Source organism: Ascaphus truei, chromosome 2 (assembly GCF_040206685.1).
Source record: "Ascaphus truei isolate aAscTru1 chromosome 2, aAscTru1.hap1, whole genome shotgun sequence".
In the NCBI taxonomy this organism is placed as follows: Eukaryota; Metazoa; Chordata; class Amphibia; order Anura; family Ascaphidae; genus Ascaphus; species Ascaphus truei.
This window is the reverse complement of record NC_134484.1, coordinates 69,343,119-69,368,847: the sequence shown is the minus strand read 5'-3', so window position 1 is coordinate 69,368,847 and position 25,729 is coordinate 69,343,119. Positions and strand designations below refer to the sequence as shown.

Here is a 25,729-nt window from a genome sequence, read left to right as displayed (position 1 = left end):
AGTTTAAGGCAAGTTTTAGAATACTCGTTGGCTCGTCTGTATCTAGAAAGTTTACTAGGTTTGCCGAATAATCCATTTTTGAGTTTAATTGATGAATGGAATGAATTCAGGGACTCGTGGAATTGTTTTAGGTTTCCTTCACCCTCTGTCCATATTATAAACAGGTCATCATCAATGTATCTGTAATATTTGTAGAGTTTTTTTTTTCCTGCTTTCCAAACCTCTGTTTTAGCAATAGATTTCTTTGTAAACCGGTATTGCTGACCCGACAAAGAGAGGAGAACTCTCGAAAGCTTGCCCTATGGCATAAATTGTTAGTCCAAATAAAAAAGGTATCACCTAATACTGAAGTGCTCAATTGCTGCTAAATCGTAGCTGCTAACCCTTTCAGAATCACTGCCTTCCTACTCAGGTGATGCAATTAGCAACAAAAGGCAACACCTCCTTGAACGTGTAACTTTCAAACTTTTTTGTAGTTTATTTATTTTTTAGAAATGTTGGCCTTTTGCCTTCATGATTTATTTAATTTTCTTTTTGTGTGTGCTACATTCGTACTCAAAAAACCCCCCCAATCCTATAAAAAAAAACATTTCTGCAATGGCTTAAAACAGAAAATGGGAAAGGTTTTTTCCTGCTTCCAATACCTTTTGAAATGTATCTTCTGCAAACCAAAAGCACTTTCAATCTTTAGGTTGTTCACAAATCAAGTGTTTAAGGCTGCGTCCACACACTGCAGCAGTGCGGAGGCGCGCGGAGGCTGAGGGAAAGCGGGTGCTTTCCCTGGCCTTAGTATGCGCGCCGTCCGGGGGCGTGTCTATGGGCGTGCCAGTGACGTCACAGAGCTGGTTCACCCTCATTGGGCGAACCGCTCACGTGACCGCCCTATCGCGCAAGAAATCAGTTTTGACTGATTTCATGCGCATCGCGCGTCCCCTCCCGCTTCCGTGCGCACGCACCCGCACGCTGTGTAGATGCGATCACTGCCTTTAGGCAGTCTGATCGGTCAGCGTCCGCGCGGTCTGCCACTGTATGGACGCAGCCTTAGAGGAACAGTTTTTCTAATGCAGCATTTACAGAATATGCTCAGTGCAATTTAAGTTTATGGAGCAGAAAAGAGGGAAAAAGTAGAGCTTTAACCTTTTTCTCAGGTGTGCCAATAAATGGGCACACACTTTTTTTGGCGGGCCACACTCCTACTGCCCCCGGTTTTAATTAATAGCTAGTCCCTAACTAAGTAGCACCAAAAGTAAACAAGGATAATAAAAACATTAATACAAAGCTCATTGCCGAGAACGTGTGCTCACAGAACAAATTTGGGGAATAACTTAAATTTGTGTTCATTTTCAAAATTTATGTTAATATTCATAAATTTCCTGTCACGTTTTTTTAATTTGAAGGATTTTGAACTGTTCCTTTAAAATCGATTTTTCAGTTGACTTTCCTTTTTTGCTCCATTCCAAATGCTGTCGTGGGGCACAGGCTTGCCAGCCCCGATATAGACCAGGGACAGCCAACTCCAGTCCTCAAGAGCTACCAACAGGTCAGGTTTTCAGGATATCCCTGCTTCAGCACTGGTGGCTCAGTAGAGTGCTGAAGCAGTGATTTCATAAAAACCTGACCTGTTGGTAGCTCTTGAGGACTGGAGTTGGCTGCCCCTGATCTAGACTATATGGTGATCAAGAGAATGAGCTTTTTAGAGTTAGAAGAAGTACCCCTCCCCCACTTAATTGGAAGTATATGAAGCATACCTAATAAGCGAGGTGTTCAATTTAACAACAGTAAAATCCAGATTTATTTAATCACATTATGGCACATGCATTTTACATGTTCTTAGTTTAAAGCGTTTTTAGGAACTGTTCAAACTCTTGTACAGACGCCTTGGCAACTTCCGCACAAAACGCTTCATCGGGCAGGGATGATAATTTGTCAAGGGAGACGTAGTTGGGCTGTGTTGGGTCATACGCTGCTCTTCCCAAAAATGTAAGAAACGCGTGTCTTTCCTTAAGTCTCAACAGCTTTGTATTGAAAATCTAGAGAGAAACAAAGCATCATCAATTCGATAGTCCACGTACATCACTGTAAATCTATTTCTCCCTCTCACCCTCACCATCCAACTATTTTAATAGACTTTTTTTCTATGTCCATCTAGTTATTTTCCATTTACTAATTCCATGTTAGGCACAATCTCTCTCATACTTTGTCAATCTATTATTTTTTTTTCTAGTCTTTTTCAGTTCTCGTATCTTTACCTTTCCCAAATGAAACCTCTCTCTCCAACTGCACACACAGCTCCCTGCTCGGATACCATACAGATAGTATCGACTGTACACCGTACTTTACTGCAGCCTTTGGAAAGTGTGTTCTCATTACATAGAATGATTGAATATCCTTAAGGAACTGCAATTGCTGCAGAATGCCTCAGTCAGATCACTGCGATCTGGCAATTAGTATTTATATCTGTATATTACCCAAACAGAATGCCCATCTCATAGCAGTGATGAGAATACAGGTCAACACATGTACCTAGCCATCCCCAGCGTCTTCAAAACTTGAGGGAGCAAAATAACAAAACTGTTGTGGCTAAAATGTTCCCAAGCGGATACAACTGTTGAGGTTGCATTACATAGGAGGCAGTAAGGCTGATGCATACATTGCTGGTCTAAGGGCATTTTCTTCTTCGGTGAATCTACAATCTTTTTTTTAAACTATTTTCCAAGGAGATTATTTAACCTACCTGAACGAGCTACATTGAATAATATGTATCTCCATGTCCCTCATGTTAATGCAATCTTCTACCAATCCCTGCAGCGGTCTAACCCAGTACTAACAGGACAAGCCATGCTTATGGCAAGGTTCAATCTTCAGCTGTTTGCAAAAAAACAAGACAGCACTAAGAGACTCAATAGCATTTCCTTGATCTTCGTTTTTCTTAAGCCGATATTGTTTTAGCATGTAAGACTTGTAATCGCAGTACATCCATTTTTGGGGAGGGGTGGAAGGAATGCTGTATTCTGCTAGAAATGAAAGCTTTCAGAAATAAAGTATTAATAAAAGTGTACAATACCTGTGGGAACTTAACAATAAGATGGTGGGGAATTCCTATTTCATTGTGCACATAATTAAATGTTTCTGTCAGTTTCTTTTTGCTTGCAGTTAGCATTTTGGGAACTTTTGTTACAATGTGCTGTATTTCATTTTCCCGAAATCCCAGTTCAATTTGGCACACCTGGTAAATAAAAAAAAAACAAAAAAAAAACCAGCTTAATCTTTTCCAATTTGTTACACAAATCATCATTTTACACAGCACTAATGGAGACAAAAGTTCAATATAAATATCTATTGTGGACTGTATAATAATAATAATAATATATGCATAAAATAAGCTTGCTAATAACTTAACTAAGTATGGTAAAACCCATCCTCATTGCTTCATTTTGCATAGCCAGTATAACTAACCCCACACTGATGAGACCCATTAAGGTCGAAACGGCTGTCTGTGGGTGGGTTTATTTGCTATGCATCTTAACCCAGGCTGTGCTCAAAAGCTGTGAACATGCCGCAAGCATAAGCTTATAGGGGATCATGTTATATAGTTTTGAAGCAAAAGGTAGCACTGTGTGCTCATTTGCATGTCATTTCCCAGAATCCCTAGCTGCGGTGGAAGCGCTGTGTGATGGGCGATAATGGGGAAAGGCAGGGTCTAAGACCAGTCTAAGGTCTCGGACATGGTCAAAAAGACTGTGCTGAGCCGCGCTGAGGGGAAACATTATCCCTATCAGCCCGGCTTTAGATAGCGCTTCCACAGGCGTGTGGAATTTCAGCCGACAGACCAATTTTAGATTTCCCGCTGAGGGAAGCGCAGGGCCGGTCACGTGACTGCCAGAAGCCAATGGCAGTCCGTGACGTCGGCGCCGTGACACGCTAGCCCCGCATCCCACTCCGCCTCCCGCCCAGCGCACAAGCGCGCTCGGTGGCGCTCATGCAGGGACAAGAAAAATCTCCTGCTTGAGCAGGAGAGCATGAGCGTCAGCGCTCCTCCCTGCACCATGTCCCAGGCCTAAGACATGTAAATGAGCATACAGTAATATTTCCATTTTCTATATGCTTTACTGTGGACGGTTTTTGTCACTTTTTTTTACCCACCATAACTTAAAGTTGTGTGTGTGTGTGTGTATATATATCTATCTCTATATATCTACATATCTCTTGAATTGTATAGAATTATACAACTTTCCAATTTAATTGCGAGTGCCTGTAACTGTCATTGTGGTATGCGATACAAGCTCATGTATTTTTGTAAATATCTTGAATATTGAACTTGATCGTTTTTTGTTTTGTTTTTTTTTGCAAACAGATATTTTACCGACAACTAAATTACACAATTACAGCAACAACCTATTTTATTCATACATCATACAGTATGATATATGAATATCATCATACATGAATACCATAATACAGTCAATGCACAGTGTATTATAAATAATACTTATGTATCATGCTTCATACATAAAGCATATCGCACTAGGCTCATGAATTACCCATCTCTGGCTACTTGCACCAAAATGAATGCCAAGCCCTATAAAACGGCTCACCTGGCATGTAGTTAGTCATTACATGATAAAACGTTCAGATTTAATGAATGAGTGTATTTAGTAGACTCTCTGCGCACACCTACCTTCAGAATTTCCTTTATAGGCTCAAGGCTTCTAGTTAGCATCCTTGGCAGACGAATAACCAGGTCTTTGGTCTGTAATAAAAATATATGCTCAACTTTGATTCAAAGCAACACTATAATGAAAAGCAAGTCTTCAACATAAACTGGGCACAGTGCTTTGGTTCGTAAAAAGTGACAAATCCTGTTTATTGTGGAGCACAATAAAAATCTTCAGATATTACAAGTTGCATAATGTTAGACATCACACGCAGATGTAGCTAATGTTATTGCACCAGTTTGCACAATGCGTTGTCTTGTGTTAACGCTGGTGCATTATTTTACAGTAGTGCTAATAAAAACAATGGCTAAAGAGATACCACACAAGTAATAATGGGTGCTAATTCTGCATATATCCATCTCTCTGTATCTCATATATAAATATAGTCAGATCAAGTGGTAAGAACCATGTGGTGTGGTCACTAGCCCCATGGTTACTGGAGCAAACCAGAGCCGTAAAATTGCTAGAATCTTAGGTTTTCAGTCATGTAGCAGGCTGGCAGTACCAAGGGCCAGGTGGAGAGGTGGAGAGAGGCCCTCCGTGCCAGTACAAACGAATGGGGGTTTAAGCCCTGTCAAGCTGTGGGTAGGTCAACAAAATCAGGCTTCATCATTCCCTATAAAGCTCCCTGCTCTCTTCCTCCAAGCAGTTATCGGTCTAATCAAGCAATGAAAACATAAGGAAAACAAACAAAAGATTCCATAGGGAGAGAAAAAGATGTACTGGTATGGAAGGACTAAAAGAAAGAGAATTGACTCTCAGAAAAATTCAGCCTCTCTATATCCCTTCTATGTCAGTAAACAGTTAGAAACATAGAATTTGATGGCAGATAAGAATCACTTGGCTCACTTTGTCTGTCCAATTTCCTACCTGCTGTAAAACCCTCAGACCCTATATAATCCTTGGCTTTCTTTCGTATTTAGGATAGCCTTATGCATAACCCGAGCATGTTTGAATTTCCATACTGTATTAGCTGCTATGACATCTGTTCGGAGGCTATTCTACAACTCTATCGCCCTTTCCGTGAAGTACTTCCTCACATTACCCCTTGGCCTCCCATCCTCCAACTTTAGGGAATGGCCCTTATTCTAGCACTCCTGTTTCTTTGGATTATGCTTCCCTCCTGTACTTTGTTGAATACCTTAAAATATTTACAAGTTTCTAACATACCCTCCCTCTCCCGTTTAGATTCTATGCTGTACATATTAAGGCCCTGATCAGTCTTGTCATGCACCATCTTAGCAGCCCTTTTTTTGCACAATCTCCTATTTATCTACAGTGTTTACGGCGATATGGTCTCCAAAATTGAACACAGTATTTTATGCGAGGTCGCACCAATGATCACCCCGTTCTTTCTGCTGCCAATACCTCTACAACCTAACATTCTGCTGGCTTTTCCGTATTACTTTTTTATATTGCTCGCCTACTTTCAAGTCGGACTGACATTATGACTCCAAGGTCAATTTCCTCTATACATTATAGTGCCACGAATCCTGTATTCTGCCATTATTTTGCACTTTTGGCATTAAATTGCAGTTGCCAAACTTGACCATTCACTCCAATCTTTGAGTCATCTGCTAAAAGGCATACAGTACGTTCTCCTCCAAATTATTTTTGCTCCGAAGTGGTGAAGATGTGGTTGAGCTTATCACAGCAGTATTGGGAATCACAGTGCGCCCTGATCATTGGGTGGCACTTCTTAACAAGCCGATCCATAATCTCCCTTACCGAGCATGTACGATGGTGAAACATCTTTACAGCGGCTTGCTCATGTGTGGCGGCACACTGGAGGCAACTTAAGGACCACATGTAGACACAATCAAAAATAAAATAGGGCACGTAATGACAATGAAGACGCTTACAGGGTTCCTGTCAGATAGTTGCCAGAACTTCACAAGAATTTAGGACCCCTTGATCCGGCTGTTCAATCACCCCACCAATGGACAGGAACATGGCATTAGCGAAGGGAGTCACTCATAAGTAAGTCTCCAGTTGGGAGTTATGCTCCACCAGCACAGTAAGGCAACATCGCCATTCAGAAATCACATAAGTGGGATTTACCAGTGTCTAGTATCCCACCGTGAACATTTCAGAACATGACTAAACATTATGTTTCACCCACCCGAGTGTCCCCTTCCCAAAGATATAAAGAGGGACACAATTGTGGGAACCTAAGGAGGGGCCATTTTAGCCGTTAGCCATCAAGGTATATATGCACCAAGTATGCACACCCCCCCTCTCTCCTTTGCTCTCCCCTCCCCCCAGTACAGTAGACCTCACGGGTTGTGACATTCCTGTTCTGAGACGGGACATCAGTCAAGAGACAAAGCCCATATAAACACGTTTGATGAGGTGTTTGAACCGGCTTACACCCTCCCGGTCCAAATATTGTAGACCATGACATGCATTGGCTAAAACTGTATGACCGAAATGCCTCATATGTACTTATGCCTCCCCCTCCCTCACTGTACAGAATAGTACACAACCGCAGGCACCTAAATGGGAGTTATACAAGCATGGGTCCTGCTATATACTGTATGTATGTTTTGCAGATGCTGTACCCACACAATTTCCAGTCCCTATTGGTAACACCTTTGAAAACTGTACTGTATGCAAACAGGATTAAATTGTGTCCCTCCCTTTCTTCCCTTCTGTACCTCATGTGAAAATAATCTTTCTGAAAATATTAAAAGCACCAGTCCCAGTACAGATAGTCATTGTACACCACTGGTTACCTTCCCCTCCACTTAATGTACTCCCTTTAGCACAACTCTGTCACCTATCCCTTCAGCCAATGTTTTATCCATTCCACCACCTTGGAATCTAATAATAAGCATTCCAACGTGTTTCTCAATCGTCTGTGAGAAAGTGTCAAAGTCCTTATTAAAAGGTAAACTACAACTACAGCTGCATCCTGATCTATTACATTGGTCACCCAATAAAAAAATCTGATCTCTGCACAGTAAACCCATGCTGCGCGGGATCTTGTAGGTTGTTGGACTTTAGATAGTCAACAATTCTATCTGTCAGCGATATTCCCATTCATTTTCTGATTACTAACATTAAGTTCAGTGGCCTGTAGTTACCTGCCTCTTCCCTACTTCTCTCAAGTGGGACTACGCTTGTTCTTCTCCTGTCATCTGGAATTATACCTGTTAATAGTCACTAGTTAAATAGATATGTTTAATGGGTGTTGCCAGAACACCCCTAAGCTCCTTTAATATCATTGGATTTATCCCATTTAGCTCCATTGACTCCTCCACTTCTGGTAGGACTTTCTCCTCTGTAAATGGACTTGTCAAACCCCTTCATTAATATTCCTACTACCCAACCGTGGTCCCCCTCCGTTGCCTTCCGCTGTGAAGACCGAGCAAAAATAATAATGGTGGTTCCGCTATAACGTTTCCTACCCCAGTCTTAATATTTGCAATGACTTTTTCACCTTGGTCCTTTGTTTGTCTCCTTTCACATATACACCTAAAAAAGAGTTTGTCCCCCTGAATTAGTGATTTTCTCTTCTGCTGGGGCCTTTGCACATCTGATTATTGGCTTAGACTTCTACTGTATAGCCTGATACACAGTTCTCTATCCTTCTCCCTTTGAGTCTTAAATTTTCTAAAAGCTGTCTCTTTAGGTTTTTCAACACCTGCCATCTCCTTTGAGAACCCCATCGGCTTTCTTTTGATTGTATTTTTTACTAACCTGCCTGACACAAAGGTCTGTTACTTTTAGTATTCATCTTTTTGTTTAATCCCACTGCACTTTCTGTACTTTACTCAAATACCTACACCCTGATAAAAAGAAAGAAAAAAAAAACCGAAATCTCCCATATCTGAAAAGTTTTTGTGTGGTTCGCCTCTGTCTTTATACTAAACCACACTGATTGATTATCCATGAAACTCAAGTTCTGACCTACAAGTACATCTGATACCCTGTCCCAATTGGTAGGTATTAATCCAGGATCACTTTATTGTGAGTTGGCTCTCTCACCAATTGTTTGAGAGTTGCCCATTAGATGGAAACCTTCCTAGTGATATCCTCTTATCACCCTACCCAATTCAGGTCTGTAGACCACCCCAGTCCGAATGACAATCTTCTCACCAATGACTAGGGTTACGCAAAGTGACCCAGTCTATTCTCCTGTACCCTGTATTGAAATAGCCTTTGTTGTTCTTCACACAAAGGGCAACTCCTCCTTCCTTCCTTTCTTCCCCGTCCTTTCTAAATATACGGTAACCTGAGCAACTACAAACAAACAGAAAAGGGCCACACCATTCCCAGTTGGTGCACTCCACACAGTAGCATAGATACACGTACACAGTATGCGTACACTGTTGCTCTATAATGTGAATATATTTTAATTTTTTTAAAGGACAACTTTAAAAATCCAAGTTTGAGACACATTTTATTTTGCACAAACAGGATCACCTACTAAACAGAGAATTACAATTTGCCTTAAAAAATACCTCCCCAAAATGTGCACATTATAGCAACAATGTACATCTCTCTTTAACTGTATGGAGTCCACTAACTGGTAAGGGATTGCGCTCTTCTGTTTGTTGTGCTTACTTTTATTACCTAATGCCAAGTAGCACCCAATAACAAAAAGAAGACATTTTGACTTATAACAACAATTAAGCAGTTTGAGCAAAGTATTTTTTAATTGTAAGTCGCTTTGCATAAGTTATACTGTAACGTAGTATAGCTATGTGCCAGTTCTGATTTCATTATACCATGTCTCAGTAATAGTCACAATAACTATGTTGTCCCTTGTCATTATGACAATTCGTTTTGGGATTTTAATCCCCAAACTACGAGCATTTGTACACATTCCCAAAAGGTTTGTGGTACGGCTTTTCCTACGCCTCCCTGTTTTCTCTGTACGCAACAGTCTTCCTGTGTTGTTCTTTTTCCTAGTTAAGCTGTCTTCTGTTCCCCTGGATCGTTCCCTGCTGTAATATCCCACACAATCGTTAGGCTGTGCTTATAGTGCTGGCTATGTGACCGGCTACGCGACCGCGTGACGACATCCGTCGCTATTGCGATTCCTGCACTATTGTGCAGGAGAACAAGGGAGTGCGACAGGGTGCGTGGCTGTGAGCGTTTCGCCCTCATTGTCTTAACCGCTTATGTGCCGCTGACGCCTGACGTCACGCGGCGGTCGCCGAAAGTGAAAATCCTCTTACTACCAGCGATCGCAACCGCTCCGTCACGGTCACACTCACTATGGGCACCCTCAACGGACTGCATGGACTTGCAACGGCGCTGTGCGACGTCGCAGTCGCCAGCACTATAAGCGCAGCCTTACCTCTACAAGCGTACAAGCGTTAGGGGGGGGAAGGGGAGAGGTGTGATCTAGTTGGATTTATCCCAATTCATTTCACTGCCCCCCTCAGATAGTTTAAATACTTGCTAATGAAGCATCTGAACTGCTCACTGAGTATTTTGGTTTCGCTCCAAGATGGATGCAGGCCATCTCTTTTATATAGACCAGAATCCCTCCATGTAGAATGGCAATGTCCAATACATCCTAATCCCTCCTCTTTACACAACTTTCTCAACCACACATTGATGTCTCTGGTGTGAAGACTCCAGCTTTCCCCACCCCGGTATACTGGCAATACATCTGAAAAACACAGAGGATGCTACCTGCCTGACCTGTCCCAGACTCCCTAAACGCCTCCTGCACCATCCTAACCTCATTTCTAGCCAGGTAAGTAGTAGTAAGGTGGACAATGACCTCTCCCCCTGCCGATATATAAAAATAAAAACACAGAAAGCAGAGCTGCCAATTTAAAAAACACTGCAAGATATGTTTTTTGTTATTTCTCAACCCTAGATAATAAATAATAGAAATGAGCTATACATTCCAATATTAACTCAGCAGAAATTGGGAAATCTCCGCCTCTCAGGTAGTCACTAACCCCTCCCAGAGCTGCAGTACCCTCACCCCCAACCTGGCCACTGTACCACACATTGCCTCCCTGGAGCCTCTGGTCTCCTCCAGAGTGCTGCAGACAGGTCTAATCTGTTTGGTGATGAATTATCAGCCTCAAAGAGGTCTGGGGAGAGATGACGTATTGATTTTTGGAACTGTGCAGGCAGAGATTCAGTAGAAGGAGGGAGGCCGACATCCCCCAAAGCTTGAGTCTTCTTCCTGAAGGCAGCAGTCCAAGCTGCCATTTTTTATTTGATGTTTTCCCCTTTAGTATGTGCATCAATGCAATCCACACAATGATAAGCAATTAGCTAAGTTGCCGATCAATCCGTTCTCCTGTGATTGATCAGCGAAGATTTGGCTTGGGGGTTCACTAAATGGCTTTCAGTGCAGCAGAAGAGGACCAAAGATGCAAAGATCTGTGGTGAAGATCATGTGACCAGGCCAGTCACTAGATACAATTGGTGCAATGCTAGAGAAAGAGCAGGGATCAAAAAGGGGTGTGCCACAGCCTGTTTCAGAAGAGAAACAGGATGCGACTTTGTAAATGGTTGCTATGGAAACAAAAAATGCTTGTTACATAATACATTAAAAAATTAATTTAGAGCTGTTTAAAAAAAATATGCTAATTATAATACAGAACTGATTTATTTAAAAAAAAAAAAAAAAAAACCAAAAAAAAAAACACATGTATGATATTGCTTGGTCTACAGCTTTTATAGGAAGGGTTGGCATATATGTATAAATGCCTGTTTGGTGACGTTAAAGTGTAGGAATTGGCTTGTGTGTCCTTCATGTGTCCTATAAAAGGTCACCGTGTCTGCAAGAACAAGATGTAGGAATACAGTGACACTTCTCACTGAATAATAAGGATTTGCTCTAGGTGGTGCTACACACCTCAAGTGTAGTTACAAATAGAAAAAACACAGGAAATGCAAATATGAAATACTTATTGCAGACACGTTCTTACCTTCTCTACACTGAGTCCAAGTTCTTTCTGGAAGAAGCCCAGACGATTATCCAGTCTTTCCACTGAGAAATTCAGTAAGTAGGGAGCTCGTGAGACCATTCGTGCAATGTCTTCTTTGCTGAAGTTTTGTAAGCTCAGGTAAGCTACCCTGAAATATTGAGAGAGCAAGTTCAAAGACACGAATGCAAAACTGGACCACATTTGTTAAAAAGAAAAATCACATTGGTGTTTTAGTAAGATTTGCCATGGTTTTTCAGTTGGAAGACTTTGTTAAATCTCCCCCAAACAATGTGTTTTTGGTGCTGGTTGCTCGTGATCCTGCTGCATTGCCCAGACCTGTGCCGCAGGATGCTACAACTGTTACTTTCTGTTGCTCTGCTACCAGTTGTATATGAGCCGGTTATGCCAAATCCTTCTTTACCAGAATCTTTCCCTGCTGGATCACCCGCAGGATCGTGTAAAAGAATAATCAGTAGGAAACGCAGTGAAAAATACAGCTCAATGGAGAGGCTCATGGAAAAAAAATGGAACAGCCTCCCAGCTGAGCTGAATTGGATAAACACTATAATTGCGTTTAAAATTGCATAGGGGAAGCATGAAGGAAATAGGTAAAGCATGTTTCTGGCATGCCTAATTTCACCAGTCAAAATGGATACACACTCATTAATAGATTTAATAACCTGGTGTAGACTCTCATGAAATCTTGTGCAATAATGTTAGAAATATTTAACAGATCCCTTTTGTGTGCACAAATAGTAGGCACTGCTTACAAACGTAATGCAAGCTTTAGCAGCCCCAGCGAAAGCCGTTGTGATTATCCTTCAGTCTCATATCACGTTTGTTATCTTATACTATATTAGTGAAAGCACTGTATGTTTGCCTGCCTGCATGCCTGCCTGCTGGATGTCCGGTGTCCCTAGCGGCAATCTCATTGGTCCCTTGGCCCGCCCGCCCCCGCACACCTCTCATTGGCCTCACACACTCACACCACCCCCTTGGCCCGCCCCCCACACCTCTCATTGGCCTGAGGCGGAGTGACGGGCCAAAGGTCCAAAAAAATAAATAAAACACACACACACACACACACACACACACACACACACACACACACACACACACACACACACACACACACACACACACACCTCTCTCCCCTCTCCAAATCACCTTTTCCCCCTCCCCAGCGGCATCACCTCTTCCCCCTCCCCAGCGGCATCACCTCTTCCCCCTCCCCAGCGGCATCACCTCTTCCCCCTCCCCAGCGGCATCACCTCTCCCCGCTCCAAATCACCTCTCCCCCCTCCCCGCTCCAAATCACCTCGCTTCCCGCAGCTGCCACGCGGCGCGTAAGATGGCGGACCCCCTTCCTCCCTCGCGGCGCCGAGTCAGACGGTGGCGGCGCCCGGAAGTACAGGTAGGTGTCGCTCCCCACCTCCGGCGCCAAACGGAACTGAGAAAGGGCGCATCAACTGAGGTGTGTGTGTGTGTGTGTGTGTGTGTGTCACTGTCCACTGCCCCCCCCTCCTATCCACTGCCCCCCCCTCCTATCCACTGCCCCCCCCCTCCTGTCCACTGCCCCCCCCTCCTGTCCACTGCGTCCCCCCTCCTGTCCACTGCGTCCCCCCTCCTGTCCCCCCTCCTGTCCACTGCCCCCCCCTCCTGTCCACTGCCCCCCCCCTCCTGTCCACTGCCCCCCCCTCCTGTCCACTGCCCCCCCTCCTGTCCACTGCCCCCCCTCCTGTCCACTGCCCCCCCCTCCTGTCCACTGCCCCCCCCTCCTGTCCACTGCCCCCTCCCTCCTGTCCACTGCCCCCCCCCTCCTGTCCACTGCCCCCCCCCCTGTCCACTGCCCCCCCCTCCTGTCCACTGCCCCCCCCTCCTGTCCACTGCCCCCCCCCCTCCTGTCCACTGCCCCCCCCTCCTGTCCACTGCCCCCCCCTCCTGTCCACTGCCCCCCCCTCCTGTCCACTGCCCCCCCCTCCTGTCCACTGCCCCCCCCTCCTGTCCACTGCCCCCCCCTCCTGTCCACTGCCCCCCCCCTCCTGTCCACTGCCCCCCCCCTCCTGTCCACTGCCCCCCCCCTCCTGTCCACTGCCCCCCCCCTCCTGTCCACTGCCCCCCCCCGCCTGTCCACTGCCCCCCCCCCTCCTGTCCACTGCCCCCCCCCTCCTGTCCACTGCCCCCTCCCTCCTGTCCACTGCCCCCCCCCTCCTGTCCACTGCCCCCCCCCTCCTGTCCACTGCCCCCCCCCTCCTGTCCACTGCCCCCCCCCTCCTGTCCACTGCAGGAAATGCAGGGGGAGGAATCCATGCCTTTGACGCCCCCCCCCCCTCCCTTTGACGCCCCCCCCCCCTCCCTTTGACGCCCCCCCCCCCCTCCCTTTGACGCCCCCCCCCCCCTCCCTTTGACGCCCCCCCCCCCCTCCCTTTGACGCCCCCCCCCCCCTCCCTTTGACGCCCCCCCCCCCCTCCCTTTGACGCCCCCCCCCCCTCCCTTTGACGCCCCCCCCCCCTCCCTTTGACGCCCCCCCCCCCTCCCTTTGACGCCCCCCCCCCCTCCCTTTGACGCCCCCCCCCCCCTCCCTTTGACGCCCCCCCCCCCTCCCTTTGACGCCCCCCCCCCTCCCTTTGACGCCCCCCCCCCCTCCCTTTGACGCCCCCCCCCCCTCCCTTTGACGCCCCCCCCCTCCCTTTGACGCCCCCCCCCTCCCTTTGACGCCCCCCCCCTCCCTTTGACGCCCCCCCCCCCTCCCTTTGACGCCCCCCCCCCCTCCCTTTGACGCCCCCCCCCCCTCCCTTTGACGCCCCCCCCCCCTCCCTTTGACGCCCCCCCCCCCTCCCTTTGACGCCCCCCCCCCCCTCCCTTTGACGCCCCCCCCCCCTCCCTTTGACGCCCCCCCCCCCTCCCTTTGACGCCCCCCCCCCTCCCTTTGACGCCCCCCCCCCTCCCTTTGACGCCCCCCCCCCCTCCCTTTGACGCCCCCCCCCCCTCCCTTTGACGCCCCCCCCCCCTCCCTTTGACGCCCCCCCCCCCTCCCTTTGACGCCCCCCCCCCCTCCCTTTGACGCCCCCCCCCCCTCCCTTTGACGCCCCCCCCCCCTCCCTTTGACGCCCCCCCCCCCTCCCTTTGACGCCCCCCCCCCCTCCCTTTGACGCCCCCCCCCCTCCCTTTGACGCCCCCCCCCCTCCCTTTGACGCCCCCCCCCCTCCCTTTGACGCCCCCCCCCCTCCCTTTGACGCCCCCCCCCCTCCCTTTGACGCCCCCCCCCTCCCTTTGACGCCCCCCCCCTCCCTTTGACGCCCCCCCCCTCCCTTTGACGCCCCCCCCCCTCCCTTTGACGCCCCCCCCCCTCCCTTTGACGCCCCCCCCCCTCCCTTTGACGCCCCCCCCCCTCCCTTTGACGCCCCCCCCCCTCCCTTTGACGCCCCCCCCCCTCCCTTTGACGCCCCCCCCCCTCCCTTTGACGCCCCCCCCCCTCCCTTTGACGCCCCCCCCCCTCCCTTTGACGCCCCCCCCCCTCCCTTTGACGCCCCCCCCCCTCCCTTTGACGCCCCCCCCCCTCCCTTTGACGCCCCCCCCCCTCCCTTTGACGCCCCCCCCCTCCCTTTGACGCCCCCCCCCCTCCCTTTGACGCCCCCCCCCCTCCCTTTGACGCCCCCCCCCCTCCCTTTGACGCCCCCCCCCCTCCCTTTGACGCCCCCCCCCCTCCCTTTGACGCCCCCCCCCCTCCCTTTGACGCCCCCCCCCTCCCTTTGACGCCCCCCCCCTCCCTTTGACGCCCCCCCCCCCTCCCTTTGACGCCCCCCCCCCTCCCTTTGACGCCCCCCCCCCTCCCTTTGACGCCCCCCCCCCTCCCTTTGACGCCCCCCCCCCTCCCTTTGACGCCCCCCCCCTCCCTTTGACGCCCCCCCCCTGCCTTTGACGCCCCCCCCTGCCTTTGACGCCCCGCGCGCACACACTGACTGACTGCCGCACGCACGCACACACTGACTGACGCGCACACAAAGCCTGACTGACGCACGCACACACTGACTGAGGCACACACTGACTGTGTGTGCGTCAGTCAGTCTGTGTGTGTTTGTGTTTCTGCCTCAGACTCACTGACGCGCGAGCAAACACACAGTGACTGACGCACACACGCTACATGAAGCTGTAAAGGAGGGAGGGAGGGGGGGGACTGGATTGATGTGAATGGGGGACAAACAGAGAGAGGGGGGAGGAGAGAGAGGAACGGGAACATTACATCCCGGGCAACGCCGGGTCTCTCAGCTAGTATAATATAATCAGAGGATTTTAGAACCTGATTGTAATATTTTAATTTATTGGTGAAGGGGAGTTGGAAAGCCATAACACTGCTCATTTCCACTTGTCACCTTTAGTGTGACTTCAATAATGTGACAGTAAAAAGTGCCCTATTTATGTCGGTATGAAGAGTAATTAATGGTCTACCTAGTGCACGGATCGGCATCTTATCGCTCCTACTTGCGGCTCTCTGCAGGTTGCCGACCCCCCACTGCTGCCTCTTTCCTTCACTATCCTGGCGGTGGCTGCGGGGGTGGCCCGGTCAGCGTTGGTCAGGGCTCTTGTTGCCGCCAGGCCTGAGGCCTCCCCAACTGCTTGCCTGCCTCTCTCCTGTATTGTCCCACGCCGGGCTCTCATGCCGGTGCGTGCCGCAACTTCTGGCACGAGTTGACGTCACAGAGCCCGGCGTCAGACAATACAGGAGGCAGGCAAGCAGTTGGGGAGACATCAGGCATGGCGGAAACAAGAGGCCGGACCAGCGCCAGCCTCCCTCTTCCCCCATAGCCACTAGCAGGAGAGTGAGGGAAAGAGGCCCATTGTAAATATATATATATATGTGAAAAAAAATCACTGGCGCTCTAATAAAGGTGGAAGATCCCCCTGTGGGATCGAAACGTTGGGGTTATGTGCTGTATTTAATACATTAATTTTCATTCACCTGAGTGCTGTCTCCTTTTTGCTGCTATGCGGTAATGTATACTTTTATATATATATATATATATATATATATATATATATATATATATATCTATACACACGTGTGTTTGTGTATTTTGTTGGGGGGGGGGTGAGTAGTCTGTGTGTGGGTGTCTCTGTGTGTGTATTTGCGGGGGTGTAGTGTGTGTGTGTGTGTGTTTGAGGGGTAGTGCGTGTGTGTTTGGGGGGTAGTGCGTGTGTCTATTGGGGGGGTAGAGTGCATGTATGTGTGTATTTAAGGGGGTCGTGTAGGTGTTTTTTTGGGGGTGGTAGTGTATGTATGTATGTATGTATGTATGTATGTATGTATGTATGTATGTATGTATGTATGTCTGGTGTATTTGTAAATGACATTGTTTTGTACAGAAAAACAATGAAAAAAACGAAATAAAGGGACTTATTGCGAGATGCATTTTATTTCCCCACATATTTTGTCGTATGTTAATGCTTGTACAGTATATACCTATTAGTGTGTATACAATATATGTATGTGTTTGTGGGTGTGTAATATTCATGCATGTGTTGCGGCTCTCTGAATATTTTGGAGAAATACTTTTTTTTTACAAAATGGCTCTTCTACGTAGAGCGGTTGCAGACCCCTGACCTAGTGGCATGAACACAAGATTTTTTTTAATTTATAAAAAATGTTTTACCAGGATGTAATACATTGAGAGTTACCTCTCGTTTTCAAGTATGTCCTGGGCATAGAGTTATGATGACAAATAATACATACAGTAGTTACATAAGTGAACAGGGTATTCATTATATACAAGACATTGCATGCACAGTTAAAGATAATATATATTATAGGCGGTAACACAGTTACAGACCAGATAAAAATGTGAGACAGCGTTAGTTTTTAATGAACTTAGACTGGTGGCGGCTGTGAGAGTCTACGGTAGATTGTTCCAGTTGTGGGGTGCACGGTAAGAGAAGGAGCGGTCGGATACTGTGTTGAACCTTGGGACCATGAACAGTCTTTTGGAGTCAGATCTCAGATGATAAGTGCCTCATGTGGTAGGGGTGAGGAGCTTGTTCAGATAGATGGGTAGCTTGCCCAGAAAGTATTTGAAGGCAAGACAGAAAAGATGAACTTTGCGCCTAGACTCAAGTGGTGGCCAATATAGTTCTTTGAGCATTTCGCAGTGATGTGTGTTGTAGTTGCATTGGAGAACAAAACAGCATATTGAATTGTAGAGGGTATCAAGTTTGCTTAAGTGGGTTTAGGGTGCCGAGCCATATACACCATGTCCTCAGTCTATAATTGGCATTAGCATCTGCTGTTCGATACGCTTTTTGACCAGCAGACTTAGGGAGGATTTGTTCTTATAAAGTACCATACAGAAGAAAAAGGACCCAGTCTTGCAGCACTCAATCACTCGGAATGTAATGTTGTAAATTTAAAATATACTTTATTGATAACCTTGAATAAAAAATAGGGGGTTAAAACGTAATTAAATGATGATAAACAGCTCGTGACTGTATCCTATATACCCCACCTACGGTAAGGTGGGTAGGTGTAAATAGAATCCCTAATAAATATTGGGGATCAAGCGCTACGGATAGTAGCTACCTAAAAATATAGGAAAAAGGAGCCTCTGAGAGCCCACTTGAAGACACTCTCCTTGCGAGTGTATCCAGGCGTATGATACGTACTAAATTGATACACTGAGGATAGGTACAATATTTAGTATGGCATAATGTGCGCTTGGTTAGACCTATGTGATGTCTGTCCCTGATATAGATATGCGCTGTGTGAGCCAGGTCTATGGTGAGAACCTGTGTAGCCCCCACTATTGATCATAGGTGCAGGCTCATGGACATACTGCGTAGAAAGATACAGGATAGTATGGCATTGGCTAAGGCATAAAATAATCCTCTAGACACCTAAACTGTAGGTGAGGTAGGTTGTTGTTGACCAGGGTAAACCTTAACTCGTGTCAATATAGGTTGTCAGTGTTATCTGCTGTTGCTGCCCAATGGACGCTGTATAAGGAGCCAGATGCAGATACTAGGTATATATATGCAAATACCCTGACGTGAGCGTGATACTGTGCTGCGCACAAAGGGTGAATAATGGCATAAAGGCAACTTCCAACGTGTATGCAGTGGCACAGGAGGGTTAGCACTAATCAAATGAATGTGATGTTGTGGGCTGTAACCCCCTGCGTTGCTGTTAAGCAGATAAAGGGTTAATATATAATACACAAGCCAAATGTTCAGCTCAAAAGAGTGTGGTGTAAGGGTGGTTGAACCAGGGTTTTGTAAGTGAAACCCATATGCGCACCACCTTCCCTCTCAAAGATCAGCTGACCTGTATCTGTAACCATGTGGAGGAACTAACTAATAACGCACAGTCCCCTACATCAGCGCTGATCCTGGTTATATCAGCGCTGATGTGCTCGAGGACTTGCCTGTCTGAAGGTGAGCAACTCAATAGCCCCTCAGGCTGGAGGATCCCGCGATAGTGTAATACAGCGCGATCCCATGTAACATGCACAGGCAGGGAAGCTTAGGATGTACACAGACGCTGATAAATATCAGAATGCTGCTGCATTTTAAATAAATGAGCTTCCCGCGTGTGCAGGAGGTAAACTGCCGATGCGCGCGTTTCACGTAGTGAACGCTTCTTCAGGGCACGTAGGGGGGAGGTCCCTGCGTGTGGAGGGTGGTATTTATCGTCACTGAGAAAGTAACTGCTTCCTCACTTAACCCCTTAATTACTGTTGCTGGACTGGTGTAATATCCCACTGCTAGGAGTGCACTGATGTGGTCTGCAAACTAGTAACAGCCTTGTTGCCAGATTCAAAATGCCCTTTAAACTGTTGTGAATGTGTGTAGCAAACTGCAACACTCACTGTGGTCTAACACTAGCTGTGCGGGTTCCTTTTGCGTGTAGATTCTTATAAAGTACACCTAGTTTGGCATAGGTTTTGGATGTCAGGGTATCAATGTGCATCCCAAATGTTAAAATGGGAGTCAAACCTTATGCCCAAGTATTTAAAACTAGTAACAGGGGTAAGGATGGTATTGCATTGGTTCCATTGTTACAGTCTTGTCAGTGTTTAAAAACAGTTTGTTTTTGGGAAATCCAGTTTTCGAGTCTCAAAGTCAGACTGAAGTATGTGTTCAAGGTCGGAGAGGCTATGGCTGTGTGCATATAGGATTGTGTCATCTGCATACATGTGTATTGAACCTTCCTTACAAGCTGTGGGACGATCATTGATGAACACTGAGAAGAGTAGGGGCCCCAGAACAGAGCCTTGCGGGACACCACAGGTGATATCCAAGGGGTTGGAGTTAGAGCCTGAGATGGATACATGTTGGGATCTACCTGATAGGTAGCAATGAAACCAGTTTAAAGCATGCTTCTCTATTCCAGAGCACTGGAGTTGAAAAGCAAGATAACATGATCAACAGTATCAAAAGCCTTTGCAAAATCTAGGAATATTGCATCAGTAAGTTGTCCTAGTTCCATTCCACACTGGATCTCATTATAAACTTTTAGCAGGGTAGTTACGGTAGAGTGTTTGGGGCGAAAGCCAGATTGGAATTGGCTAGGGAAATTTGTCTTGGTATAGTAATCGCTTAATTGGGAGTGAACATATTTTTCCATAACTTTGGATAGTATTGAGAGAAGAGAGATTGGCCTGTGATTTGAGACAGTGTTTTTGTTCCCACATTTGAACATTGGGACAACTCTGGCAGTTTTCAAGGTCTTGGGCATATGGCCTGCAGATAGAATAGAGTTGACTATGGAAGCAATCGGTTTGGCAATGGCTAGGGCACCAAGTCTTGGGAACTTATAGATTGTAGTAAGTCAGGTCCACATTGGCTGCTTAGTTTTAATTTGAGGAGAACGTGTGTAATCTCCTCTTCAAATACTGGGACAAATTGCCAAAATGGTGAGCAGTGTTGGGAGAGGGTGGGGCTGTAGGGTACTCTCAAAATGAGGTTCATGTTTGTAATTCGGGTTTCGTTTTGCTAATATGTTAGTAGCACACCACACAAAGTATTCATTGAATGCAGTTGCAATGTCAGTGGGATTTGTCAGAGTACTATCCTCCTTAGAGGTATTACAAGGTTGTTGATGGCGGAAGGCTGGAATATATTGTTGATAACCTTCCAGAGGTTAGCTGGGTTTGATATATTCTGAAGAAGATTGTACACATGTTCCGCAGCCATCTGTAGTTATTAAGACCCTTGGAAGTGCCAGTCACTTTGTAGATTTTTCACAAGGCGTCCCTGAACTGGTAGAGTCCTATAAGGCCAGTTGTAACCCACGAAAGGTGGCCCCCCCCCCCATACTCTTATTTTGCATAGTGGAGCATGGGTATCACAGAGTTTTAAGAACTCAGATTGAAAATAGTCGAGTGCAGAATTGGGGTCGGGAATTAAGTCTATTTTGTACCACGGGCAGTTGGTAAGGTAAGCCAGAAACTGTTGTGGGTTAACGTTTCTAACTGTTCTAGTGAGGAGAACTTTAGGGCTTGATTGGCGTGGTTTGATTTTCCTTACACAGTACATTATTGCATCACTGAAAATGTCAGGAAGGATGCCAGAGGATTGGATTCTGCTGGGATAGAGGAGAGAATTCAGTCTAGCAAGGAATGGTTGTGAGATGTCAGGTTTGTTTGTGTGGGTTGGGAAATTAGTTGCAATAGGTTAAGTAACTTGAGTTGGATCTGGATTTTGTTGTTTTTAGGGTCAAGCCAATTGTAGTTGAAATCCCCAAACACTAGCAGATACAAATTGATACAAATTGGACTACATTAATTTTGTTACACACCTTCATTTTGTAAGAAAAAGAAAATCCTAATACAATTCACTTGTTTGATTCAGTGTCCAACAGTACAACATGTTAGAATTTGATTGTTTCTACCTGAAAAGTCATCCATTTGCAGTATGTAACTTGTATCCTAAGGAAAGAAATATCCCAATATCACAGAGTGTAACCAAGACCAAGTCAGTTTGTGTAATAAAGGCCTACAGCGGAACACCAAACACCACACCTCCTATGGTTTGGTAATATCAATACTAGCCAGTGATTAAAAGGTGTGGCATGCAATCTTCTATATCCAGTAGAACAAACATCATTGTTCAGAATTTGGCAGAAGTTTGGAGCTATTAAGAAAAAAAACTGGTTGTACTACCTGGGTGAAGGTGTTTTTATATGTGCTGTTGGAATATGAAAACAAACACTGGATAAGATTAAGATGTCAATCGATGTGATCAGGGCTGGAAAATGCACTCTCCCCTGGTAAATTAGTGAGGACTTCTCCATGAGGACATCATTATTTGCTCTATTCCTCACCAGGCTGTGTGTATTTGGCTGTCACAAAGCAGGACACCCATGACTCAGGAAGCATATTTTAGGTGTGTGGGAAGAAGGGGGGAAGAATGAGGGAAGACAGGAGATCTGTGGGTAAAAGGAACTTGGAGGCAGTTTAGGGGTTACATCCGATGCACGCCCAAAATTATGAAGTGTGAGATTCCACTTGGGACTCAAGGTCAACTACTCCCTTGCGATTATGTGCGAGTCCTGCTAAGTTCGAATACCTCAAGATGCTGTAGGTTCGCAAACTTTTGAGGGGAGAGAATCACTGTGGCAAAAATTCAACTGCGTACAATACATAATCTAAAAGCTAAAGTAATGGCAATATGTGTAAATTTAAATTAATGTGTTTTGGTCCGCTCTACACAACATGTGTTTTTATATTATTTTAAACAATTAAAATTGGTCTCCTCCACTCACTCACCTCTTCCTTATAGGTACTAGTTTCTGCAATATACACAAAAGAAGACAAAAGCAAACTACACAACTGTATCAACCATCTAAACACTCCTAGAAAGCATTTCTCTTGCAGGCAGACACAAAAATGGCACTTGAAAAAAGGTATGTGATTCTATTTGTATAAATCAACTCTCAGACTTGCATTGCATATTTCAAAGCACACGACAAATAACATCAAAACAGAAAACAAATAAAGGTTGATCTTAGAGGGGTTTCCTACTTTCCTCAAGTATAAATCATATCAGGTTTTCGAAAGCCAAGTACAGTATGGGGTCGATGTACCCACATATTTTTTTCAAACGTGTGTTGCATTAAAAATGTCAGTGCTGAAAAGTATCACAAGCCTTAAAAACGGACGTCATGTGTATGAAGACTTCATAATTTTCTGTTTGAAATACCGGATTATTTAAATTGTATCAATCAGGTGTATGTCAATGATTAGTGTAGTATTATTTACAATAGCCATAAAATACCACATTTTATAACCCGAGATATCCTTCCTGTGTCAAAGACATTTTTGTTTTGATAGATAGCAACTTTGTTTTGAGCTAACTAATAAGTCTTTTTAGAGTTTACGTCAAGGAGAGCAAGCCTTTAGACATGTGGAGAGACACCTTTGCACACAAAATATGGGTACCCCTGAGATACCTAGGAAATATACTAATAGGAGTCACTGATCTAACAGGTAACGGTGGGAGAAAAAGTAACGCCTATAGGGGTGGGTGTCAAGGTATTATGAGATGACCAGGCAGTGACCTATTATTTTAATAATTTAGTAAGGAGACATCTATTGGAAAAGGTAACTATTACTCAAGAAGAAATCTATTACGTTTTTATTATCGATTTCATTAGTCACTTTAAGTTCAGGCATTTCACATCTTGGCAATAAAATACAGGACAATTATGCGTCCAGACAGACCTTTCAGGGACAATGGGACAAGTCAATGAAATAAGGGACAATCCCATAAATACGGGATATCTAGCAACCCTAGAGTTAGGGATCTAATGGTCAAGATAAAAAAAAAAATTAAAAAAAAAAAGACATTTCAAGGACTATTACTATGTATTGTATTCTTATTTCTATAGGAATAACCATATACACAAAGCTTTACATAAATATTACACAAGATGTAAGGCAGGAAATAATAAAACAAATAAGTGCATACTCTATAAAAGTAAATATTGGGGGATAGGACTCCCTGCCCTGAGCTTACAATCTGTCTTGCTGGGAACAATACAGAGACTGGAACAATACATAGTGCACAATTTTTAGGGTAAAGTTAAGAGGGGAAGCGCTTACTATAGGGCATTAAAAAAAAACATTTGTCTTAGTAACAGTTATGTGCTTTGCAGAGTTCTTTTACTGTCCTGCAATCTTATCCAATTGCTGCCAGAAGGGAGAGCAATTCATAATGTTCTGCAGACCATTATGGTAACAAAAGGACCAGATCAACCTTCATAGATCGCAGTAGAAAGCTGTAGAACATTATCCTTTTTGTTGGTGACAACAAATCATCAGTACGGTTGACATGGGGGTTAACAGCATCAATGAGGATGTAGAGTGGGGAAGTGTGTGGTCCTTAGGAGTCCATGTAAAGCCAAACAACAAATGCATGCGATGGTACCAACAAAAAACATCAGGAAAACTATCTGGAGGTGGTTAAATTAAAATGACCTAAAGCATTCGGAACATATAACAAAGTGACAATCCTGCAGCATGATATTTGATTGGATAATAGGAGTTATACTAGCAAATTAAAAAAGGGGCTGGATGCCACTTTAAAAATCATAGGTAAATTGCCATTATCGGTACTGTGCCCAATCTTGGAGAGCACAAGGTAGAACAGATAGGCAGTCCAGAGAGTGGCAACTACAATTATGCAGGGCTTTCACCAAAAAGCATAAGGGATTTACCTATTTTAGCATATACACTGAAAGAAATATGTAATTATGTTGGGATAGACAAACAATTAAGACTATAGAACCCAGGAGGAGAGCTACAGGGTAGAAAAACAAACTGCAAAAACAAAATTTCTTCTTGACTTTGTCTAATTAGGACTAGGATTACAGAGTAGCTGTCAAAACAAGTTGCATAAACTGCAACGTCACCTCACTAATTGGGTTCGCCTATACAAAAAATGTGCCCTGTACCAAGTGTCTGATCACGTCAAAGGCTGTGAATATGGTATACACGCCGTAAACGACATTGCTTCATCTTTTATAAGGTAAGGAGCGATGCGTTGTGGAGGCCAGCGGCAGGATGTTCAATACGTCTTTAGTGATTACGCACCATTGATCTCAATTTAGGGCAGCTTTTTGGGCTTCGGCTACTGCGAAGTGGAGCGGTTTGAGATCTGGCGCCACCTGGTTCGACCACGTTTTCTTTGGAGCATGTTGGTCCATTTTCCAGCCTATGGGTCGTGTGGTCAAACCACCCAAGTCTGTGTCGCTTAATGTACTGGTGGGTTGTGGATTGGTTTCGACAGGCTAACCATACATCTTCATTTTTCCATCGGTCTCGTAGCGTAATATTGAGTATGTTACGTAGACATCTTAGTTGGAATCGTTCGAGTACGTTCACATCGCTTTTGAGTAGTGTCCATGTTTCTGAACCATACAGTAAAATGGTGCGTATTGAGGCATTAAAAAATATATATATATTTTTAAAGGCTGTGGATGCTTTTCCCAACTGTATTTTTGGGGGTTTTGGGGGGTGGTTGCTCGTGATGCATTGCCCAGACCTGTGCCTCAGGATGCTGTAACTGTTACTTTGCTGCCAGGTGAAGGAGCCATATATGCAGAATCCTCCATTACCAGAATCTCTCCCTGCCAGGTCACCCACTGGGTGATGTAAAGGAATCATTAGCAGGCAACATAGTGAAAAATACAGCTTCACTGAGAGGCTCATGGATAAATGGAAGCCTCCCAGTTGAGGTGATTTGGATAAATACCGTAATGGAATTTAAAAGTGCATAGGGCAAGCGTGAAGGAAAAATCTAGTTTTGCAGAATGCATGGAAACTTGGACAAAGTGACCCAGGGTTAACACACCTATTGCCAACTTCAAGATTTTTATGCAAGTAGAAGATAAAGAAAAATAATGAGGCAGTCAAATTGCCATAAGAAAAACAGAAATAGGTTAAAGAGAGAAAACTTGTATGTGCTACGTAGAAAATATTATTTACGTTAGACATTTTTGCAGGCACAGGTCCCTGCCCCGTGGAGCTTACAATCTGTGTGTTGGTGCCTGAGGCACAGGGAGATAAAGTGACTTGCCCAAGGTCACAAGGAGCCGACACCGGGAATTGAATCAGG

At 45.4% G+C, this 25,729-nt stretch overlaps 2 protein-coding genes across 4 annotated transcripts in view; one reads left to right on the top strand and one right to left on the bottom strand.

Annotated features, from left to right (window-relative positions):
• Positions 1-1,774: 1,774 nt before the first annotated feature.
• The window catches only part of MTERF3 (mitochondrial transcription termination factor 3), a 76,719-nt gene continuing 52,764 nt past the window's right edge, over positions 1,775-25,729 (bottom strand). For both annotated transcript variants that reach the window (XM_075582680.1, XM_075582681.1), the window contains 4 exons: positions 11,624-11,771; positions 4,679-4,750; positions 3,065-3,226; positions 1,775-2,030 (listed from right to left, as the gene is read on the bottom strand). In XM_075582680.1, the coding sequence (XP_075438795.1) occupies positions 1,836-2,030; positions 3,065-3,226; positions 4,679-4,750; positions 11,624-11,771 (577 nt within the window). In that variant the 3' untranslated portion in view covers positions 1,775-1,835. The remainder of the gene's footprint in view (positions 2,031-3,064; positions 3,227-4,678; positions 4,751-11,623; positions 11,772-25,729) is intronic.
• The window catches only part of PTDSS1 (phosphatidylserine synthase 1), a 114,877-nt gene continuing 100,744 nt past the window's right edge, over positions 11,597-25,729 (top strand). Inside the window, exons 1-2 of one of the 2 annotated variants that reach the window (XM_075582677.1) lie at positions 11,597-11,697; positions 22,394-22,517. In XM_075582677.1, the coding sequence (XP_075438792.1) occupies positions 22,501-22,517 (17 nt within the window). In that variant the 5' untranslated portion in view covers positions 11,597-11,697; positions 22,394-22,500. Of the gene's footprint in view, positions 11,762-22,393; positions 22,518-25,729 lie in introns of both variants that reach the window. The other variant, XM_075582675.1, reaches the window with a different exon arrangement.